The 20,284-nt window shown below is 38.3% G+C and overlaps 3 protein-coding genes across 3 annotated transcripts; all 3 read left to right on the top strand.

Annotated features, from left to right (window-relative positions):
• Positions 1–2,407: 2,407 nt before the first annotated feature.
• Positions 2,408–5,768, top strand: LOC106927150 (photoreceptor-specific nuclear receptor). Its single transcript, XM_015002505.2, has 8 exons — positions 2,408–2,677; positions 3,241–3,385; positions 3,513–3,616; positions 3,716–3,976; positions 4,106–4,293; positions 4,589–4,826; positions 4,918–5,023; positions 5,124–5,768. Exons 1-8 carry the CDS (start codon positions 2,590–2,592, stop codon positions 5,254–5,256), a joined length of 1,263 nt encoding a protein of 420 aa, XP_014857991.1. The 5' UTR covers positions 2,408–2,589; the 3' UTR covers positions 5,257–5,768.
• A 110-nt stretch (positions 5,769–5,878) lies between these two features.
• On the top strand, positions 5,879–9,359 carry stoml1 (stomatin (EPB72)-like 1). Its single transcript, XM_015002533.2, has 7 exons — positions 5,879–6,190; positions 6,286–6,392; positions 6,484–6,633; positions 7,078–7,281; positions 7,782–8,001; positions 8,080–8,280; positions 9,054–9,359. The coding sequence occupies exons 1-7, from the start codon at positions 6,034–6,036 to the stop codon at positions 9,248–9,250; spliced, it is 1,236 nt and encodes a 411-aa protein (XP_014858019.1). The 5' UTR covers positions 5,879–6,033; the 3' UTR covers positions 9,251–9,359.
• An 86-nt stretch (positions 9,360–9,445) lies between these two features.
• cyp11a1.2 (cytochrome P450 family 11 subfamily A member 1, tandem duplicate 2) lies at positions 9,446–13,084 on the top strand. The gene is made up of 9 exons (XM_015002534.2): positions 9,446–9,926; positions 10,106–10,261; positions 10,351–10,550; positions 10,621–10,824; positions 10,924–11,084; positions 11,180–11,346; positions 11,795–11,873; positions 11,956–12,147; positions 12,241–13,084. The coding sequence occupies exons 1-9, from the start codon at positions 9,655–9,657 to the stop codon at positions 12,361–12,363; spliced, it is 1,554 nt and encodes a 517-aa protein (XP_014858020.1). The 5' UTR covers positions 9,446–9,654; the 3' UTR covers positions 12,364–13,084.
• Positions 13,085–20,284: the final 7,200 nt, after the last annotated feature.

Here is a 20,284-nt window from a genome sequence, read left to right on the forward strand (position 1 = left end):
AAAAAGAGAGATAAACCAAGTATATTAAATAAGAATTACTTTTAGACCACTAGAATGGAATATTTTAGAGTGCAAAACTAAGATGATGCAATTGAAGTCATAAATAAGATTGTGAGACAGACTTGTGGAATGATACAAACAGAAGTACATGAGGGATCTGGAGAACCTGTATGATTAAAGAAAAATATAAGTACTTTCATCAATTCCAGAATGCACAGACAACAAACCTACACTTTAACAGCTGTGTCATGTGAACTTGCCTTCTTAGGCAGTTGAAGTTGTAATTATTTGGAATGAAACCATGGTTTAAAATAGCTTCATTAACATAGCTGTTAAGGTAATGAAATGGTTTCTCATGATACCTCCCAGTTGTAGTGCAATAAAAAAAAAGATTAAGAGGGCGGGATCTAAAAGCAAACCTTGTAAATTGCCATGGGGTTACTCATAATATTTGGATGAAGCTGAGTCAATAAACCCATCTAATTTTTGACAAAGAACAACAACACAACAACTCAGTCTTACTAAACTCTTTAGTTGTTTTTTTTTTTTTTTTAAAGAGTCACATTATATTTCAAACCTTAAAATCCTGTTGAAATGCTTTCGGGCATAGAGAAACACTATTTGTTTTCTTTGGTTTTTCCTACTTTTTTAACCAGTGAAAATAATATTATGCAAACTTTAACTGACAAATAATTTGACCCCTGAAGAGCTCTTACTATTACATTTCTTGTGACTGGTAAAGTCATAAAATGCCACACACAGAGCATCTCCAACACATGAGTATTGCTTTAATTTCATATCAGGATCTGACAATGTCTGTGTCCCTGTAAAGACCAGATACATGCTGGCAATTATGAGCATGTATGGATGTGGACTTAAAAGCTGCATGGAGCTTTTAAGTCCACATCCATCATTTTGCTACTACAGCTAAACTGTCTTGGTCTTCTTTTTTATTTCAAAGCAAACTATGCAGTGCATGGCCTATGGTTTTGGTTTTACAGAAACTGTTCATTGATTTAGCCATCAGATGGATTACAGTGAATGACAGCAGATGGCAAGAGACGGCAATCCCTAAAAGCCAGAGTGCTGACACCTCAGTCCTTCTACTTTATCTGTTCTGGAGGAGGGGTGAGGGCAGAGTGAGGTTGTGAATAATGTTCGGCTGGAAGTCAGGAATTGCTGACCACAAACTAGCCAAAGTTTATTTATGACAGAAAAACTATTACCATTCATTTATGCCTTTTCCAAAGTCATACATTAAAATAAAACACTTAAAAAAATACAATAATCAGTTTTGCTTCAGCAACCTTACTCCACCTGCTCCATATGCATAAAGAGAAAGGTAACAACTCGAAAAGTTAAGCTCACTCTTTGACAATAGCTAAAAAGAGATTACATCCAAAAGCTGCTTAGAGTGATGCAGAGGTTTGCAAACTACCATTCAAGGGCATCTTCTCAAGGACAATAAAGTTATGTCTTGCACATAATCTCTTCTAAACTCCATTCATGTGCAGGATTTCACTCTAGGCTCAGAATGCTATAGCTGTGCACAATGTAAAAACACATTTAAAAACAAGCAGTCAATAAATAATGAGCTATGAATATAAGAATGGAAAAAAAACAAGGGAATGAGCAAGGGTTTTTTCCAGTGACGTGCGTTGATTCACCTGCAGGGATCTGTTGTGATAAAAGTTTCCACTAAATACATAATCACTTGGCTCATGGTGGCCCGCTGCTAAAGATGATTGACACGTATCTTCAAAAGAGTCCCAGGACTCAGGTGTGAAGGAACGTGACCGCTATCCTCAGTAGTTAAACCTCAAAGTAGCCCTTTGCTGATGGTTGCAGCATGTTAGTCCTGCCTACATCTGGACTGTTGAGCTGTTTAGATAAACCAGGGAAATCAGATTCAGGATTATGATAAAAATCCAGTGTAAAACTAAATCAGAAGTTATAAGTTTAAACTGGCCTCATTTGGACCGTTTAAACTTGAACTTAAAAAAAGTGCACTGTTGCAATGGCATGTTTTCCCACAATAGTGGCATGTCTTTGATATTAATATTCTCTGATGCATCTTTTCTCTATCCACACATGGGCTTAATTGCTAGATTGATTTTGCCTCCATTAGGTCTTTGACTCAAAAGACCTTTTAAAATATTACATTCTGGATTTTATTTTGATGTTAAAAACCTGTCTTCCTTGCTAAAGAGAAGTAGTTCAGCTTCTCTTTTGGAAGAAGTGTTTTCAGTACTTGTTGAGACATTGGTTCTCCACTGTTGACTACTTTGCAAAGACCACACCAATCTTTAGCACAGTAAAGATTAAGAGGATGACACATTGGTATTTGCTTACACAGCGACTGGTGTTAATCTTCTTGTCCTCCTCATGAAAGCCCCCAGACGACTCAAGTTCTCACACTCACTCTGGCAGATCTGGCAGTGACCCGGCATTACATCAGACAGTTTGTGTTGGGTGATTTTATTAACAAAAAAAAAAATCATTTTTCTATTCCGTGATTGATTTTTGATTAGTCTGTTCTTCCTCTAAAAGATTTAATTTCCATATTCACGTATAGTGGTACAATAAATAATGGAAGACCAGGTGATTAAAGTAGATCTTTTTTCACAGGATCGCTCCAGCAACTTCACAAAACAGAGCCTAGATGGAATTCAACAAGGTATGAATTCATTTTTTTTTTCTCCATGACATACAAACCAATTAAGTTACCGTATTATTTGCATTATATTGAGAAACATGTTCAGTAAATATAAGACTATATATATATATATATATATAATTTTTTTTTCCATGTCTGACACTAAATCAAACAGAACTTTTCCTAGTTTTGAGTCAGCAGGATTGCCAAAAACTATTTGCTAATGACAGACTTTTATATTAGCTTTCTTAAATTCAGAAGTTTACAAATAGTTCCTTTGATGGAACTGACTATTAAGCTGAAAGACATGGGTAAAAAAATTGGGGTATCCTTCCACAAGGTTGTCACAATTCTCTGATGAATATATCGGATCATTAGCTCTACAACCACATTACATTACTGTCTTTAAGACGTTTGAAACAGCCTAAGTTATAACATTACACCTTGCGTTACGATTTTGTCCATGATTACAATTACTGGTTGCTGCAAGGCTTCATAACAAACTTAACAAATATATAAATGTAATATTTCTAAAGATTAAGCATTTGTTTAAAAGATTCCCTTTGGCCATTTATTCTGTGCAGATAAAAGTCCTCTTAAAGCTCTCGGTCAAGCCTTGCTTTGCAAAGTCTGCTCTGATTCAAGCAGCGGCAAACACTATGGCATATATGCCTGCAACGGCTGCAGCGGCTTCTTTAAACGCAGTGTACGAAGAAGACTCATCTACAGGTGAGTGAGGGCTCATGCAATAAATGTTGTATTGCAAGGACAGTAACAAATAAGTCCAGTTGAATATGAAGTATTTTCTAAATCAGTTATTTTAAGACTTATGCATGTGTTTTTATTAACCTCACAGGTGTCAGGCTGGGACAGGCAAATGTCCTGTTGACAAAGCTCACAGGAACCAGTGCCAAGCCTGCCGACTAAAGAAGTGTCTCCAAGCTGGAATGAACAAAGATGGTAAGATATTTTGTTTTGAGTTGATTTTACGTCTTCAGTGACATGTATGTTATTTTAACTTTTGTTGAAACTATACATCTTCCATTTTGTCTTTGGCAGCAGTGCAGAGTGAGCGTCAGCCTCGAAGCACTACGCATGTCAGTCTCGATTCCATAGATGTGGAGGCCAAGAGGGAAGACCTCATTAGCACACAGGAGCTCACCACTTCCGGCCTCTACTCATCTGTTGGATTTAGACCTCTGGTCACATTGCCTGATCCCGGTTCTGCATCTGTACAACCCAGCAGCAACCAAAAAACTCACTGCTTCATGGTCAGCTTGCTGACAGCAGAAACTTGTACCAAACTGGAGCCAGAGGATGGTAAGGTCATTGGAAATATGGACGAATTACTGATACAGTGGGAAGCGATATACATATGTATGTATTGTATTAATCTCGGCTTCTACAGGATTCTGTTTCTTGCATTTTTTTTTTTTTTTTTGCTCATAGATGAGGAAAATATTGATGTGACAACAAACGATGCAGAGAAGGACAACTCTTCATTAGACCGCGCCAGGCTTACATCCATCTCCGGCTCTTCAGAAAGTTTTGACGAAACAGCAGCTCGACTTCTCTTCATGTCTGTGAAGTGGGCAAAGAATTTGCCCGTTTTTGCTCATTTGCCTTTTCGAGACCAGGTGAGGTGGATTGTAGGTCAGGGGACTATGACGCCATGTTCTCCAGTGCCACTCTCCTGCAACCTTTGGATGCTTCCCTGTTCCAACACACTTGAGTCAAGAGGCTGGATTACTTCACTGGCATGTCAGTGAGTTTTGCAAAGGTTTAGTCATTTTCCATTCATTTGATGCAGGTGTGTTGGAATAGAGACACATTCAAAAGTTACAGTGGCACTTGAGGGATGGAGTTTCAGACCTCTGCTCTAGGTTTTTGGCTTCTGTCTTCTAATATTACACATTTCTGTAAAATCTCAAGGTGATTCTGCTGGAAGAAGCTTGGAGTGAGATGTTCCTTCTGTGTGCCATCCAGATGTCTCTACCTGTGGACAGATGTTTAATTCTGTCTCCAGAACTTTCCCCCACTCGTGAGGTTAAGACCAACCTCGTCTCATCTGAGATGCAGATTCTTGATGATGTATTCAGTCGCTTCAAGGCTCTGGTTGTCGACCCTACTGAATTTGCCTGTCTTAAAGCAATAGTTTTGTTCAAGCCAGGTAAATAAAACTCCAACTACATACAAAACCACTGTGTATTCTGTAAATTTGATAATCCGTATCATCTTTGCTTTTTGATTACCCGGCACAGAGACGCGCAACCTCAAAGATGCCAGCCAGGTTGAAAACTTGCAGGACCAGTCCCACTTGCTATTGAGCCAGCACATTCAGTTGGTGTACCCTGGCAATGCTTCAAGGTGACAAACTGTATCTTTAAAATATTACAAAGATCTTCAAGCATGTTTGAAAATAAAAAAGGGAGAAAAAATAAAACACTTTTTGCTCTTGCTCAACAAGGTTTGGGAGGCTGTTACTTCTGCTGCCATCTCTCCACTTCTTGAGTCCACGTAAGATAGAACAGCTGTTCTTTCACAGGACAATTGGCAACACACCCATGGAGAAGTTACTGTGTGATATGTTCAAGAACTAAACAAGCATAAAATGAAGCTTCCCCAAATGTATCCTTGTTTCATGTTGTGAATATCTTTTTCTCCAATAAAATTTGAAATCATGTGTTTATTTGTCTTATTTCCCTACATGCAGTGTAAATTCTTTGCTCTTTATTAAAACAACAACAACAAAACAAAACAAAACAAAACAAAACAAAACAAAACAAAACAAAAACAATAACGGAACATAATAAAATCATAACAAAAAGGACAATCTGGGCCAAATAATGGGTTAACAGAGGAGCTAATCAAGTTAAATAAGCTAAGTAATTTACAAATTACTTACAAAGTCATTTGTGACTTTGTAATGAAAAGTCACAAATGAACATTAAAGAGTTTTTTGGAGCATACCAGAAACTCCAAAGCAAGTATTTTTTAATTTCCTGTAAACATTTTATTTATGTGTCAAAAATGTTACTTTTATGGAGGTTCTGAAACGTTCATCTCTTCTTTTTTTTTCTTTTAATTTTTTAAAGTGTAAACAATGAAATCTGTGCAGAAAAAGAAGATCCAACTTCTTCCTGGTGTGCAAGCTTCATCTGAGAAACAGAAACATTAGGTGGCAGTGGTGAGCACATTAACAGATGGGTACCACCGTTAACTCCCAGAAGAAGACAGTGGCTAGTTATTCCAAAGTACCAAGCTAATTCTGTTAAAACGAATTGGTTTTCTTCAACCAGGCGGCGTCTAATTGACAGAAACTTTTAAAGTATCATGTTGTGGCTTTAATGGTGAAATAAGCCGTATTTTCCGGGGGGATGTTCGGCAGGTCGTATCAGCTGCTTCCGCAGAGGGATTCAAGCTCCCAGAAGACTCCTGGTTTGTTTGTGAACTCTCACAGCTTTTCACAGCCAGGCTATCATAAAGGACTTTCCTTTGATTACATCCCAAATATCTCTGCGAACGACTTTACTGGTAAGTTTTTAGCTACTGTTAGCTGTTGGATGTTTTTAGGTATGATTAGTGCTATTTTATAGTGTACAGAGTTTCTGATGATGCTTTTCTTTAAGATGCCTCTCAGGGCTGGGTGTCTTGGATCTGCAACCTGATTGTGATCTTCCTCGTTTACATCTGCACCTTCATAGCCTTCCCAGTAACAGGATGGTTTGTTCTAAAGGTACAGTGATATTACCTTTCACCACGCCTCATCAGTATCTCGACCCATTTGTTAGTTGAAGTTGACCAAGATGGACTCATTCTGCACGCAGACTGTCCCGAACTACCAGAGGGTCGTAGTGTTCCGTCTGGGTCGGGTTTGTCCCCCTAAAGGCCCCGGGGTTGTGCTGGTGCTGCCCCTCATTGATCAGTGGCAGAGAGTGGACCTGAGAACCCGAGCCTTTAACATCCCCCCATGTCAGGTAAACCTAACCAGAAGAGCTGTTTGGATTGGCGTTCAACATGTCAAGGAATATAACTATGACCAAACAAGGTTGTTTTTACTCAATATGTTGAGTAAAAGGAAAATCAAATCCAATATCTACTTTATCTCTGCTTTGTCTTTTAATTTTTATTTATTTTTTTTTACACGTCATATCTTTATCAAAGTTCAGCCAATATTTTGTTGGTTTATGTTTTACTTGTTTTTATGGCTAACATAAAATCTGATAAAAAGCCTGTAATAGTCCCTTATTCAGCCAAAAGGTCAAAATATATTCTTATTACTCTAGAGGATTTGTTCATAATCAAAAATAGCACCAGAAAATGTTTTTCCATGAATATAAAGAATATTAGAAACAAAGATAACAACTAATATGGCCTATTTTTCTTGACTTCAAATGTAAAGTGTAACTCTGCCCCATTAGGTGATTACTCGGGATGGTGGCGTGTTGTTAGTGGGAGCAGACATCCAGTTCAGGATCTGGAACCCAGTCATGTCAGTGGTGTCGGTCCAGGACCTGAATGCCTCCACCAGGATGACTGCGCAGAACGCTTTGACCCACAGCCTGTCCAAGAAGACCATCAGGGAAATTCAAACCGAGAGACTGAAACTAGAGGAATATCTTGGTGTAAGTTCAAACATGAGCCGTTTGTTATACTTCACTGGATGCTTAAATATTTAGTGCTAACATAATATTCATGAGTAAATAAAAATGAGGACAAGAATCTTTATTTATAGTTTCACCAACTGTTAAGATACTGATGCTGAAGATAGATTACTGTGTATCTTCTTTAGGTCAGACCACAATGTGTTGCCTTTTTAGCTCTAATAAACTACTTTATGTTGTCAAAGTGGTTCTGTTCAAAGTGACTCCTGTTTGTGCCGGACCCGGTCAGCACAATTCATAATTTATCTGAATGAGGATTACCTGTCCACATACAGCCTGGTTGACGTGACGGAAAAACAAAAGCAGATAAAATTTGTAAGGGGTCACGTAATTTTTTAAGGCATTTTATATTACCTAACCTTGTCTCAAAAGTCTCATGTGTTCACTATTTATATAATCTTGTACTTGAGCCTTATGGAATTAGTTAATCCTGTTCTGAAATATGCTTCTATTCTCCACAGATGGACATAAATGAGATGACTCATCCATGGGGGCTCGAAGTTGATCGGGTGGAACTTACCTTTGGTTCTCTACTCAAAGCCCAAGGAGAAGGCCAAGCTGCACCCCTCACCACACCTGCTTCTCTACCGTCTGCACCTGGACCCGAAGGCCTCACTGACTCCATTCAGCAGCTGGCCATGCACTTTCTTAGTCACAGTGGAAGTTCACATCCTCAACATAGTAAGATTAAGCATTTTTTTTCTTGTGCTGTATGTGTAAATTCTATTAGCTGTTTTAATGTGAACTTCTTCTTTTCAGAGGACAGTCTGACATTAATGAATGAGCTCAGTAGTGAGGCTGAAGTTGCCGTGGTCACGCCAGGTTCTGTTGAGGAGTTGCTCAGTAGAGTCCAGATGCTCCTTTCTGAGACTTTGGTCCAACAGGTTAGGGCTTGTTTCCAGTTTGAGATCAGCACTGCTGATGGACAGCAGCGTCAGTACTACCTGGATTTAACTCAAGGTGAGCAGTTTAGAGCTTAGAACCGAATATGAAACTTAATCTATTTGGGGTTATTGAAAATGGAATATGAGTCTTTGATTTTGATAAGTTGTGCAGGGGAAGTGTTTAAGTTTACAACATTAGCTGAATATAGTCCATAGATTTGGAAAAAAGAGATGCATGACCAACCTCAGATTAGTGTGTTCATACAAAGTACTTGGAAAAAAATATAGAAATTTTGAAATGGAAAGCTTCCATTAACCATGTATGTCTAAAAATAAAGCTACCATGCCAAGTTTAACTTGTAGACTTACTTACTAAACATTACTTTTGAATGTTTAGCATTCAAAAGTAGAAACCTATAAAGCTATAAAATTATCCTAAAGTGAAATGCAAAACCTGCAAAATAATGGGGATTTGATCATAAGCAGGTGGATAGATAAAGTCGGGAAGCAGGGTGTTAACTTTAAAATGCATCATCTCCATCTCAAGTGACTAGCTGTGTTTAGGTCTTGGCTTCATTTGTGGTGCTCTATAACAGCAAATAGTTTTATCCATTTATATAATTCAAAGATGAATAAATTTCAGATTTGCCTGGTTTGATATCTTGAAACAAAATCTAGGATAGGAACTTTTACATGAGAAAAACATAAACAGAAATATGTTATCAGTTCAATTCAGTTGGCATATTTTCCAATTCAATCCAATTTCCAATGCAGTACAGTTCAGTTTATTGGGATTTCTATCTAAGTAAAAGCTCTTAAACTTGTATTTTGTGTGTGTGTGTGTTGCAGGTAGTGGCGCAGCTGGGTCAGGGTCCTTATGTCAAGAGCCTGATGTGACTTTGAGCATGAGCGATTGCGACCTCGTGGACATGTTCCAAGGGAGGCTGCGACCGTTCGCCGCGTACACCAGCGGCAAGCTCAAGGTGCAGGGAGACGTCAAGACGGCCATGAAGCTGGAAGAACTCATAAAGCAGCTTAAAGAGTAGCTTCTACTGTAACTTTGTTTTGCTCTTAGACGGATGCTTAAATTGTACATGTAAATTCAATACGTTTTAATATATGTTTTTGATTAAAGTTATTAAAACTAAACTAAAACTGTTTTTTTTTCTTTGCTTCTCGACAAGATACACAAAATAATTTTTTTTACTATATAAATTTCTTTTAATTCAACTTAAAAAAAGTCCTTTTACATTATTTTGACGCTGTTGCTCAGTGTCATCGTTTGACACAGTGTACTGTTGGTGTGTTCTGCTATTTAGTACGGAAGAGCCTTGATCAGTACAAAAAGGAGGGCTGACTTTGTGGACCAGCCTCCTGCAGCCTTGTTTGAGAGGGAGGCACTAAGTGAGCCAGAGAAGCTGTTGGGAATTGTGAGCGTTTTGTTGCTGAGATGGCCAGGTTAAGTATGTGGCGGAGCCCCGTGGCGCTGCCCCTGTCCTGCATGGAGGAGCCGGTCGCCTCGGGCGTTCGCAGCAGCAGCAGCATGCCGGCGATCCGGCAGGCGTACCCGGAGAGCAGCAGCATCGTCCGGCCATTCAGTGAGATTCCTGGACTCTGGAAGAACGGGGTGGTCAACCTGTACAACTTCTGGAAACTGAATGGCTTTAGAAACCTTCACCGTATCATGCTGCAGAACTTCAACACATTTGGACCCATTTACAGGTAAAATATCTATACGTTAGTCTGTTCTTCTGGGGAAAAAAAATAAAAAAATATTTCACTGACTTCAGGGTAAATGTTGATTAAAAGTAGTTGAGAGTTTTACTCCACAAGATCACCTAATCCAACAACAAGCGACTGATGCAGTTTGATTTTTTTCATTTTTGTATTTTGTAAAACAGGGAGAAAATAGGTTATTATGAAAGTGTAAATATCATCAAACCAGAGGATGCTGCAATTCTCTTTAAAGCAGAGGGCCACTATCCTAAAAGGCTGAAAGTTGAAGCATGGACGTCATACAGAGACTACAGGAACCGCAAATATGGGGTTCTCCTGAAGTAAGAGCTTTTGCTGTAATATCTGCAAGGTCAGGCGTTGTTTGTCGAAACGCTCTGAGCTTTTAATTCAGCATATGTTCATTCGATAGGAACGGTGAAGACTGGAGAAACAACCGGGTGATTCTTAACAAGGAGGTGATTTCCATGAAGATGCTGGAAAACTTTGTGCCACTGCTGGACGACGTGGGCCAGGATTTTGTGGCCAGAGTTCACAAAAAAATTCAACGAAGTGGCCAGAACAAATGGACCACAGACTTGTCTCAAGAACTTTTCAAATATGCTCTAGAGTGTAAGCCCGTTTTCACTTCAACTTGTTTTTCCACAAACGCTTTATCTAATTTTTATTCTGTCCTTCGCAGCGGTGAGCTCAGTGCTCTACGGGGAGCGGCTGGGCCTGATGCTGGATTACATTGACCCTGAAGCTCAGCGCTTTATAGACTGCATCACACTCATGTTCAAGACCACTTCCCCCATGCTGTACATTCCTCCTGCTCTGCTGAGGCAGGTCGGAGCAAAGGTGTGGCGGGACCACGTACAGGCGTGGGATGGAATATTTAATCAAGGTGATATCATATCATCAATAGTGTTTTCAATTGCAAAGTTTATTTTACATTGTAGTTCTTTTTTTCTTTATAATTCTATATCTGATTTTGGTGTATCAGCTGACCGCTGCATCCAGAACATCTATAGGCAGCTGCGTCAGGAAACAGAAACGTCCAAGGAATACCCAGGAGTGTTGGCCAGCTTGCTTCTGTTGGACAAGCTGTCCATTGAAGACATCAAGGCCAGTGTGACTGAACTAATGGCTGGAGGAGTGGACACTGTAAGACAAAAAAAAAGAAAAAAAGATGGACACAGTGTCTTTCTTGCTTCAGTAAGAAAGACAATTTAGCAATTTTTTTTTTTTTAATTCCTTAGACTTCCATAACGCTCCTATGGACGCTGTATGAATTAGCCAGACACCCAAACCTCCAGGAGGAGCTGAGGGCAGAGGTTGCTGCGGCTCGGACTGCAAGCCAGGGGGACATGCTGGACATGCTGAAGAGGATTCCTTTGGTGAAAGGCGCTCTTAAAGAAACACTCAGGTAAAAAAAACAAAACAAAACAAAACAAAAAAAAAACAGTTTTGACAGGTCTGAATATTAAAATTGTTTCAACCTTTTTTTTCTGTGGATCATTGGGTAAAGTGGTTGTCTTACAATTGCTAAGGTAGGTTAAATTCCAGCTTTGTCCAGTCATATGTTGATGAGCTCTTGGGTAAGTCAACTAACCCCAAGTTGTCTACTGATGTGTGTATCAGTGCATAAATGTGTTTGTCAATGTGAATGAGTCAATGCGTCTCTAGCATAAAGCTCTCTGAGTGGACCATATGACTGGAAAAGCACAATATAGGTTCAGTTCATTTTCCATTTGTTTTATTTCTTCCAATAAGTACTTTAACTATTATTATTTTGCTAAAAAAAAAAATAAAAAAAAATTTCCATCACCCTATCTAATTTTTTTTAGTTTTTTTTTGCAATACCTACTTTTCAGGTTGCACCCAGTTGCAGTAAGCCTGCAAAGATACATAGCTGAAGACATAATTATTCAAAATTATCACATCCCAGCTGGGGTAAGGAGCACTTATACATTCATACGTTTTGAGCATTTTTATTGCAACAGTTTTGTTTTGTCAGTGCATCTTTGTGTTTTAGACCTTGGTCCAGTTAGGGCTTTATGCGATGGGCAGAGACCCCAAGGTGTTCTTCCGTCCGGAGCAGTACCTTCCGTCTCGCTGGCTGAGGACCGAGACGCAATACTTCAGAAGCCTGGGCTTCGGTTTCGGTCCCCGTCAGTGTCTGGGACGCAGGATAGCCGAGACGGAGATGCAGATCTTTCTTATCCACGTGAGCCATGCAGAAAAGTAAAAAAGAGCAGTTTTACCTCATTATGCAGAACAGGTTGTATTCACTGCTTTGTGTTTTTGTTCTCTTTTGCAGATGCTTGAAAACTTCCGAATTGAGAAGCAGCGCAATGTGGAAGTGCAGAGTATGTTTGAACTCATTCTGTTGCCAGATAAGCCTATAATATTAACTCTGAAACCTCTGCAAGTCAGTCAGTAAAGCATTTAGGAAATTTCTGGTGCATGTGAAGCTGTTCTCTTTTAAGTAGCCCCTTTTATGGGTTTCCAGAAGGATTGCACTTTTAAACGTCTTAAATTCCTTATGAAAAAGCTAAAAATTTTACCTCAGAGGTTCAGTAGTCATATTTGCTGTGCACAGCTTAGTAAATACTTTGATTTAACAGTGGCTTGCTGGTCTGTGTGACCAAAAACTGGATTCCATCTCATTACTGTAATATATTTATGTATATTTGTTCAAACCGATAAGGAATAAATAGCAAAACTGATGCACTGTTTAATTTTTGCTATGAAACACTTTTGCTTTTCCAGGTATTTACTGATACTAGAATAAATTACTAGTTACAGGAGATTTATTTGCATACTTGAGATGGGTACATTCTTTCACTTTGAAGAATGTGCTAGTTTCTCATAGTTGGCCTGCATTTCTTTCCCAGCTTTATAATTCTGCACTGCCTGAAGCTCAGTAAATATATTTATATAGAGAGGCAGACAATAAACTTAACAAAACAACAAAAATATCTGAACACAACTGTAATTTAAGGGCATCTTATTCAAAGCCTTACTTAAAGACAAAAGATAAAAAAATAAAAACTAAGCCTCATTGCTGCTTTCTTCATCCTCCAAACTGCATATTGTGGCATCATATCTGTATACATTATTATCACAACATTTCAATTAAAAGCTTATTTTTACATAAAGAAGCTTTCTCTAATTTGTTATCATAAAGGGACTGTCTGCTGATCTTTTTACCTTCTCTGGTTCATATTCCCTATGACTTTCCCAGAATGACTGTTATTGGTGATGCTACAGTTGTTCCTGCAATAATTCACTTATAATAGGAGACAAATGTAATGCAGAGTGGTTACTGTATCCACTTGGAATCCCTCAATCTGCAGCTCAAAGACAGAGGAGTTTCCTGTCCGCCATTGTTTTTGTTTTTGTCGATTACATTTAAACCAAAAAAAAAGAAAGTTTTTCCACCAATGTATTCCTCATATTTTAATCACTCTTTGCATTTAGAGGTATTGAAATGTCAGCTCTCTGAACAATCAAAGGTTACATCAGCTCGAGTTAAAATTGACTGGATTCCTTTGGAGATGGGACTTAAATGCAGTCGGTTGGTTTTAACGTCAGTAAAGAGACCTTCGGGAGCATCTTTTCAGTGAAGGCCACAGACTGGCCTTCAGGAGATAAGAGTTGTTATGTCCAATGAGTTTATCAGGGTCCATGGCCTAAAAGAGCCGCCTGATCGCAAAACAGCACTGTCTGCTTGAGAACAGCCAGACATTCACAAGGATTTTCAGTCAGCAAGATGCTTTCATCTGTTAACTTTCCACTAGTTTTTATCGTTTTGATTCACCAGAGACTAGAGTCACGATAAAAACTGGTTGTTGTTTTTTTTTTTGCCTAAGGCATCATCAGCTGTGTCTTCATTATTTTGTCTGTCCTTTTAAATGTTGCAGATATTTAATTTGTCCCAAGTCACAGAGTTGCTATGAATTTCCGATATCTTTATTGTGTGCATTCATCAGTGGGTAGCAATTATCACTATTGTAGTTGTTTTGACATGACAAAAACATGAACACTGCAGTGATTTTAAGATTTTTGTTTCAGTTTGAATTATTTTAAGCAGAAACAATTCCAGATAGATTTCAGACATTGAGTATGATCAATTCTGCCAACAATATTATCAATGTAAACAATAATAAACAATGCTACATATTATATCAACTGACATAACATGAGCAAAGTAATATGTACCAAAAATAGAAAACAACAGAAGACATAATTGTAACTGAGAACATTATAATATACTGAACATACATAGATACAAATACATAAACTCTGTGTACTGTTTTTTCCTACAAACCTTTTTTGTGCCTAATCAAATCCAGTAAACAATGCAAACCAGATTCCAGTATTTGTGCCAGTCTAACGCTTTGCTGACCAATAAACTTAGGGATCTGGCTGGATGTAACACTGCATATTCACCACTAGATGTCTCTCAACCCCATCTTATGTTGGACCATTAAGGAAATTCAACTTCTTGAGGTTGTTTTATGCACATTGTCATAAAGCTCATCTCCAACTGGTTTTGAGATCATATGATTTTGTGAATATGACAATAATTATATTGAAATGGCCATCACTGTCACCACATTCCAACACAGAGGGGAATACAGTACGGTATTTGAATACTTTAGGCCGTGATGGATGTGTACACTGTAGCTTTTTGGCTGTGCCATGACAATAATGAGGCCCGAGTGGAAAAGCTGTGTTTAAGCTGAGATTCATACAACCTTAAAATGGTCATTCATGATAATGCACGACACACATACCCTTACCATAGATCCTCTATTAAGAGCTGATCTCTAGGACCAGGAGATAAAACGTTGCAGATGCTTGTCCTTTATATAAACAACAGTCTCAGTAACTCAGTATTTAAATCAGCAACTGCATTTATTGATGCTATCGCTAGCCCAGACATTATTACTCCTGAAGAGAAAAAAAAAACAGTTTGGTGTAGTGGAGAACTTTAAGCTTGACCTCTGGGGTGTGAATACTTTCTGTTTGACAAAGGAAAATGTTATATTTGATCTAGGTACAAACTGTCTGATCGTTGTCTTTCGTGGAAAGAAGAAGTGGACCAGCCATCTGCAGAGGGGGTTTTTCCTCTCTCAATAGGTTGCTGACATGTGTGAAACTGTATCTGTAAGAAGCTTGCTCTGGTTTTTTGGTTTTTGCTCTCTGCCCTGGTGAGAGACTTTTTGAATAAATACAAGACAAAATGCATTTTGTTGTTCCTAATTGCTTCAGCAGTCTGATTTTAAATAAGATCATTAATATCTTGAACACCGGCAAACATATATTAAAACTCCCAGCTGCACATATCTTTTCTTCACTTCGTGTCATTTAGCTCCATCATCTTTGTTTAAGATAAAAGAAATGATTAGAGACTAGTGAGTGCTGCTTTAAAAAATTTGCTGTTTTACCACTCTTTACAACCCATAGTTACGCCGTCAGGCTGTATCAAGCCGATCATTGTTCCCTGCTCTATCACATGTTCCCCTATCTTGCTGAAAAATGTCAGAATGAATAGATGCTAAGAACAGAGTCCACCTCTGTTTGAGTGGCGTGACAATGAGGAGATTCCAATCTGAAATGGTGTTGTTGTGACTCCCATAGGACACAGGGATGAAATTGAGCATCTAATTGAAAGGGCAGCGACAGGGTGACAATCATGACTATAGATGAGAACGTGTCTCTGCTGGGGGGCTCCCACGGGCAAAATGGGGAGGACAGCTGGAAAGTCCTTTTATGTCTTACAAATAAGAATTGGAATCTCATTGCATGTCAGTGGGAACTCGAGATTCCCTGTCAGCTGAGTGTTGTAAAGACATTCAAGCGCCCTCTCTGTCGTGCATGCAGCCAATTGTGCAAAACAATCTGCACAGAAGAAGATCGTGTTCCATGCCGTGTCATTATTGCAATATTTGAGAAGTGTACTTTCACTGAAATGATACTCTTGTTAAAGTGTGAGCTACTCTCCATGAATACATGAGAAAATGCCAGTATCTGCATAAACACCTCCAATTTAAGAATCAGCCTCATCAGTTTGCAGAGCGCAATCAGTCGAAGAAACGTTAATCTATTCCACAACCTGCTTTCTATACACGCCTCCCTTAGTATCATCAGCATCATCCACCTCCTCTCGTAACTGCTCACTAACTCAGCCTGACAGCGGGAATTGCCTCACTGATTGACTGAACAGATAAGATATCGATCATCTCGTTTCATCTTGCTTTAAATAATCGTGATCACTTTTTGAAAAAGGTCACTCAACGCAACAAATGGAGAGGACGCATGAATGTGTTTTCGATAGTTATTCTGTCAAAATGTTATAGTAATATAGCAGAAGCAGTTCACTGTGCCGCATTTCCCTGGATGTGTGTGGTTCCTGTGGGGTTTGTTGTTCCATTAGCCGGTGCCTGCTGCTCCTGCTGGGCTGTGCTGGGAAGGAAGGACTTTCTTCTGTTGAGGTGTGACCAGTTATTAAGTGGGAACCATGCCAAAGAGATTATTACATTCTGCCAAATGTTAAAAGCAATTAGTATTGGTAATTATAATTTACATAGTTTTAAACTTCCTTAAAAAGCAGAATTTTCCAATCACCAAAGTGTTTAAATGATTTTTTTTAATGCCAGTACAAATATTTCTAAAAAAATCTTTCAGATGTAAATTTGAAACCAAAACGTTTTCACATTTTGGTTTCAAGGAGCCACGTTTTCATATATTATTTTAAGCTAATCTTGACGAGTTCCTCGGCAGGATTTCATATCTTTTCTTATTCTTCATCAAACTATAGCTGCTTTTCACTTTCTGATCATTTTATACAATACAAAGTTTTTTTTTATTTGTTTTTTTGCTTAGACAACCAGAATTGGAACAGTTGGTAGTACTATTTCCTTCCAGTAAGACAGTTTTAAGTTTCAAATCCTTGATGTCTTTCTGCATGCAGTCAGTTGTGCAAAACAATCTGTACCGAATTGTTCTATACAGAGTACTCTCTGTGTATTCTAGCTTCCTCTCACAGTTAAAAAAAAAGAACTTAATTTATTACACTGAGGAAAATTAGGTATCAGTGTGTGTGAGAGTACTTGTTTAGCTATCCTAAATATTCTGGCATATTTCCAAACCTACATGGGTAAATATAGGATTAAGCCTCGTAATTAGGGAGTCTATCTGGATTAGGCTGCATTTACAAAAATCAGCAGAAGTAAATATAAAGTCCTAATGTGGGTAGAAATACAAACGTGTGTGTTTGTGCGTGTGTGTGCATGCGTGTGAATTGTTATTAGTAATGTTCATCTCTGGATCCAACCTGAGTCACTACTAAGTAGTCATAGGAAATGGGCTAAGGTAGGTAGTTTTAAAGCAGAAAAACAAAGAAAAACAAATGCTGAAAATTGACAGTAATCACATTCTGTTATTGTTAGTTAGACAATGACTTGTGAGTGTTGTGTGGGTTTTACATTAAGACATCAGATCAGATACACTGTAGCCATAATCTCTATGTGGTGAGAGGCAGGACAGCTCTAACTCTGTCTTTTGAATTTTAATGTGTTTACATCACTGCCTACTCCATTTCAAGAGAGCCACTCAAAAACACATGAGTAAAGTATAAGTCATCAGGGATCTTTACAGCAAAGGTAGTAACTCTACAAATGTAATTATTTAAATGTAAAGATAGACTTTAAACATTCTCCTGGTGGCCTTCATTTCTTATTATTGATAATACATACTAATTATTTGTAATTAAATATATTTGAGACAAAATAGAAAAAAAAAGTTTGGTTACTTAAAACTTCCTAAATTAAATAAATACTTAATTTCAGCTTTCTGGTCAGCATAAAAAGAAACAACAAAAACTATCATGTAAAATTTAAACTTTACAATTTGTGAATTCTTGCACAAGCAGATGTAGGTGAAACTATCAGTCACTTTGGACCAATACCTGGCTGAAAAGCATCATCTTTGAAGCAGACTACCAGTGACACATGATCTGAATTAGAATTGAAGATAATAGTGGAGACAGGAAGGAAGTGATCTACCAGCAGAAACCTATGCTTTCTACGAAACTACGAAGGTGTGTAAATCTCATCCTCTTTAGATTTTCAAATCCTGCTGAATGTTTTAAGAAATGTAAAGAAACGGCTGTGAAGCAGTGTACTTAAATACAAAATAATGGTGACATCTCCGACTTAAAGAGGCTGCATGTGCTGCAGATTCCCAGATAAAACTGTACTCATTTTCTTTTTACTCTAAATGACGGTTTAATTCATGATAAATAATTCACTGGATGCTTTCAGCTATGTGCTCTACTAGAAGACATAATCTCCTCTAATCCAACAAGGGGAAACGTGTCAGTATAAACACTTTCAGCACTCCTAATATCACATTATCATGCATGAGACTGCTCAACAAATTCACGCAATCTTGGGTGCAAAATAATTCATATTCATATGTTGTGTTTGGCTGCTCGCGCTCATGTTCGGAAAGCTTCTGACCTTTTGCACATAAGGTCTCTGGAGATTTGGCTAGAGATTCAGTCGTGGAGATGGGGCTTGGATGAGTGATCCACAGGAGGAGAGTGAGGAGTTTGGGGGTCTCAGAGGCACAATGTGACTCTTCTGTCCTATCATCAGGATTCAGCTCACAACCTACAAAATGTAGCAAATGGGCTCTTCATTGGAGGAACTGCTCTGAGCCTGCTGCTCCGCTTCGCTTAATTTACCCTGCCAGAGGAAGACAGTTCCCAGGAGATTTCTCCACCTCCACCTTTCCCATACACCTCCTTTTAGTTTTTCCCGTCAGTCCTTCATCTGACCCACACTTTGCTCTTTTTTTTTTTTTTTTTTTTTTTTTTTTTTTTAGCCTCACTTACTTCTCAAACCTGCCATGAGTCCAGCGGTGTCCCATGCCACCAGCTGCACATGACAAGCCAAGCAGAAATAATGTAGCTGTGCTAATGGACACAGAGGAAAAAGATGTAAAGGACCTGAAATTGGCAGCAACAGAAAAGAAAAAAACTGAGATTCTCTAGTTTACCTGGCTGAACTTTGACATTCAGCACATACGTTTGGCGTAATGAGCTTCTTTCCTACAAGAGTGCTCCTGCAGTTTTATTGACAAAAAATTGTTGTACAAGCTGGGCTATAAAAAAAAGCAAACTAACCTGTGATATAATGTCTCTTCAAGGGAAATTTTCAGTTTTTAATTTATTTTGCTGTTTGACTATTTAATCAAGATAAAATCAGCTCTTGAGAAAACAAGCTTTGACATTCATACCAATCTTGTTTCATCATCATAAGACAGTGGATCAATTGTTTTTAGTGGGCCCTTCTGTATTTTTCTTTTTGTTTATCGTGATTTCTTGCAGTTTTTTGTATAATTCATCTTTCAAAAGTGTCTACTAACTGAAGAGCTACAGCAAGCACTTCACCTAGTTCAGTAAAATTTTACAACAATAAAACAAACAAAAGTGATTTGACATCATATCTCCCCCTTTCTATTGCTGGATTCAAAATAAAATATTCTCTAATGTGGCACACTTTTACTTCTTTTTCAGTTTGTTTATAAAATTTTCATTTTACATACGAAACAATAAAAACCATGCTTCATTGTTTTTCATTTCTATTTATTGTTCCAAAACAATGAACAGAAAAATTCCTTGTTTTGGAAAATTTTCTCATCATTTCTAAAGAAGACAAATTAGTAATAACTAGGTTAGATGCAATACAACTGAATTAGCCAACACTCCGTTTAAACTTGCTGTGGAAAATCTGGCGGCCTGAAAATTTAATTTACAAAGCTCACGAGAAAGAATTACATTTGGCCCAGTATGTAATCATATCTGTGCCCTATCAGGAGAATGAAATTACTTCTACAACGAGCTTCTGTGTGGGCGTAAGGATTTTTAAAATTGCAGTATGGACAGAACGAGGGACTGAGGAGGAGAGAGCAGAACGATGGAGGAAGGTGCATGTCAAGGACGGCTCAAGGCTTTGACTCAAGGACACATGGGGCTGACAGCCAATGTTGCTCCCTGTAAGGTTCACAGTGAGAGCAAAGCCAAGGATTAACTATAAATCAACATCTGTCAATTACTGTAAGGCTACTATGAAAGTGCCCTGCACCATAAACAAACAGGCCAAATGCATCTGCAGTTGCCTCTAAGCATAATGATGTGTGGTTGGGGAGGAAATCAGAAACAGGGACATGTTTCTAAATTTGAGCTTAAGAGCTTATAATAAAAGACCAAAGCCATTATTTGCCTTAGAAAAGTAAGTTGAAGGGGTAGGCAAAGTGGTCTGAGGAGATGGGATAATGCACAGAGTTTA

The sequence above is a fragment of the Poecilia mexicana genome, unplaced genomic scaffold (genome assembly GCF_051168715.1).
Source record: "Poecilia mexicana isolate PSO_F unplaced genomic scaffold, ASM5116871v1 scaffold_6, whole genome shotgun sequence".
NCBI classification, from domain to species: domain Eukaryota; kingdom Metazoa; phylum Chordata; class Actinopteri; order Cyprinodontiformes; family Poeciliidae; genus Poecilia; species Poecilia mexicana.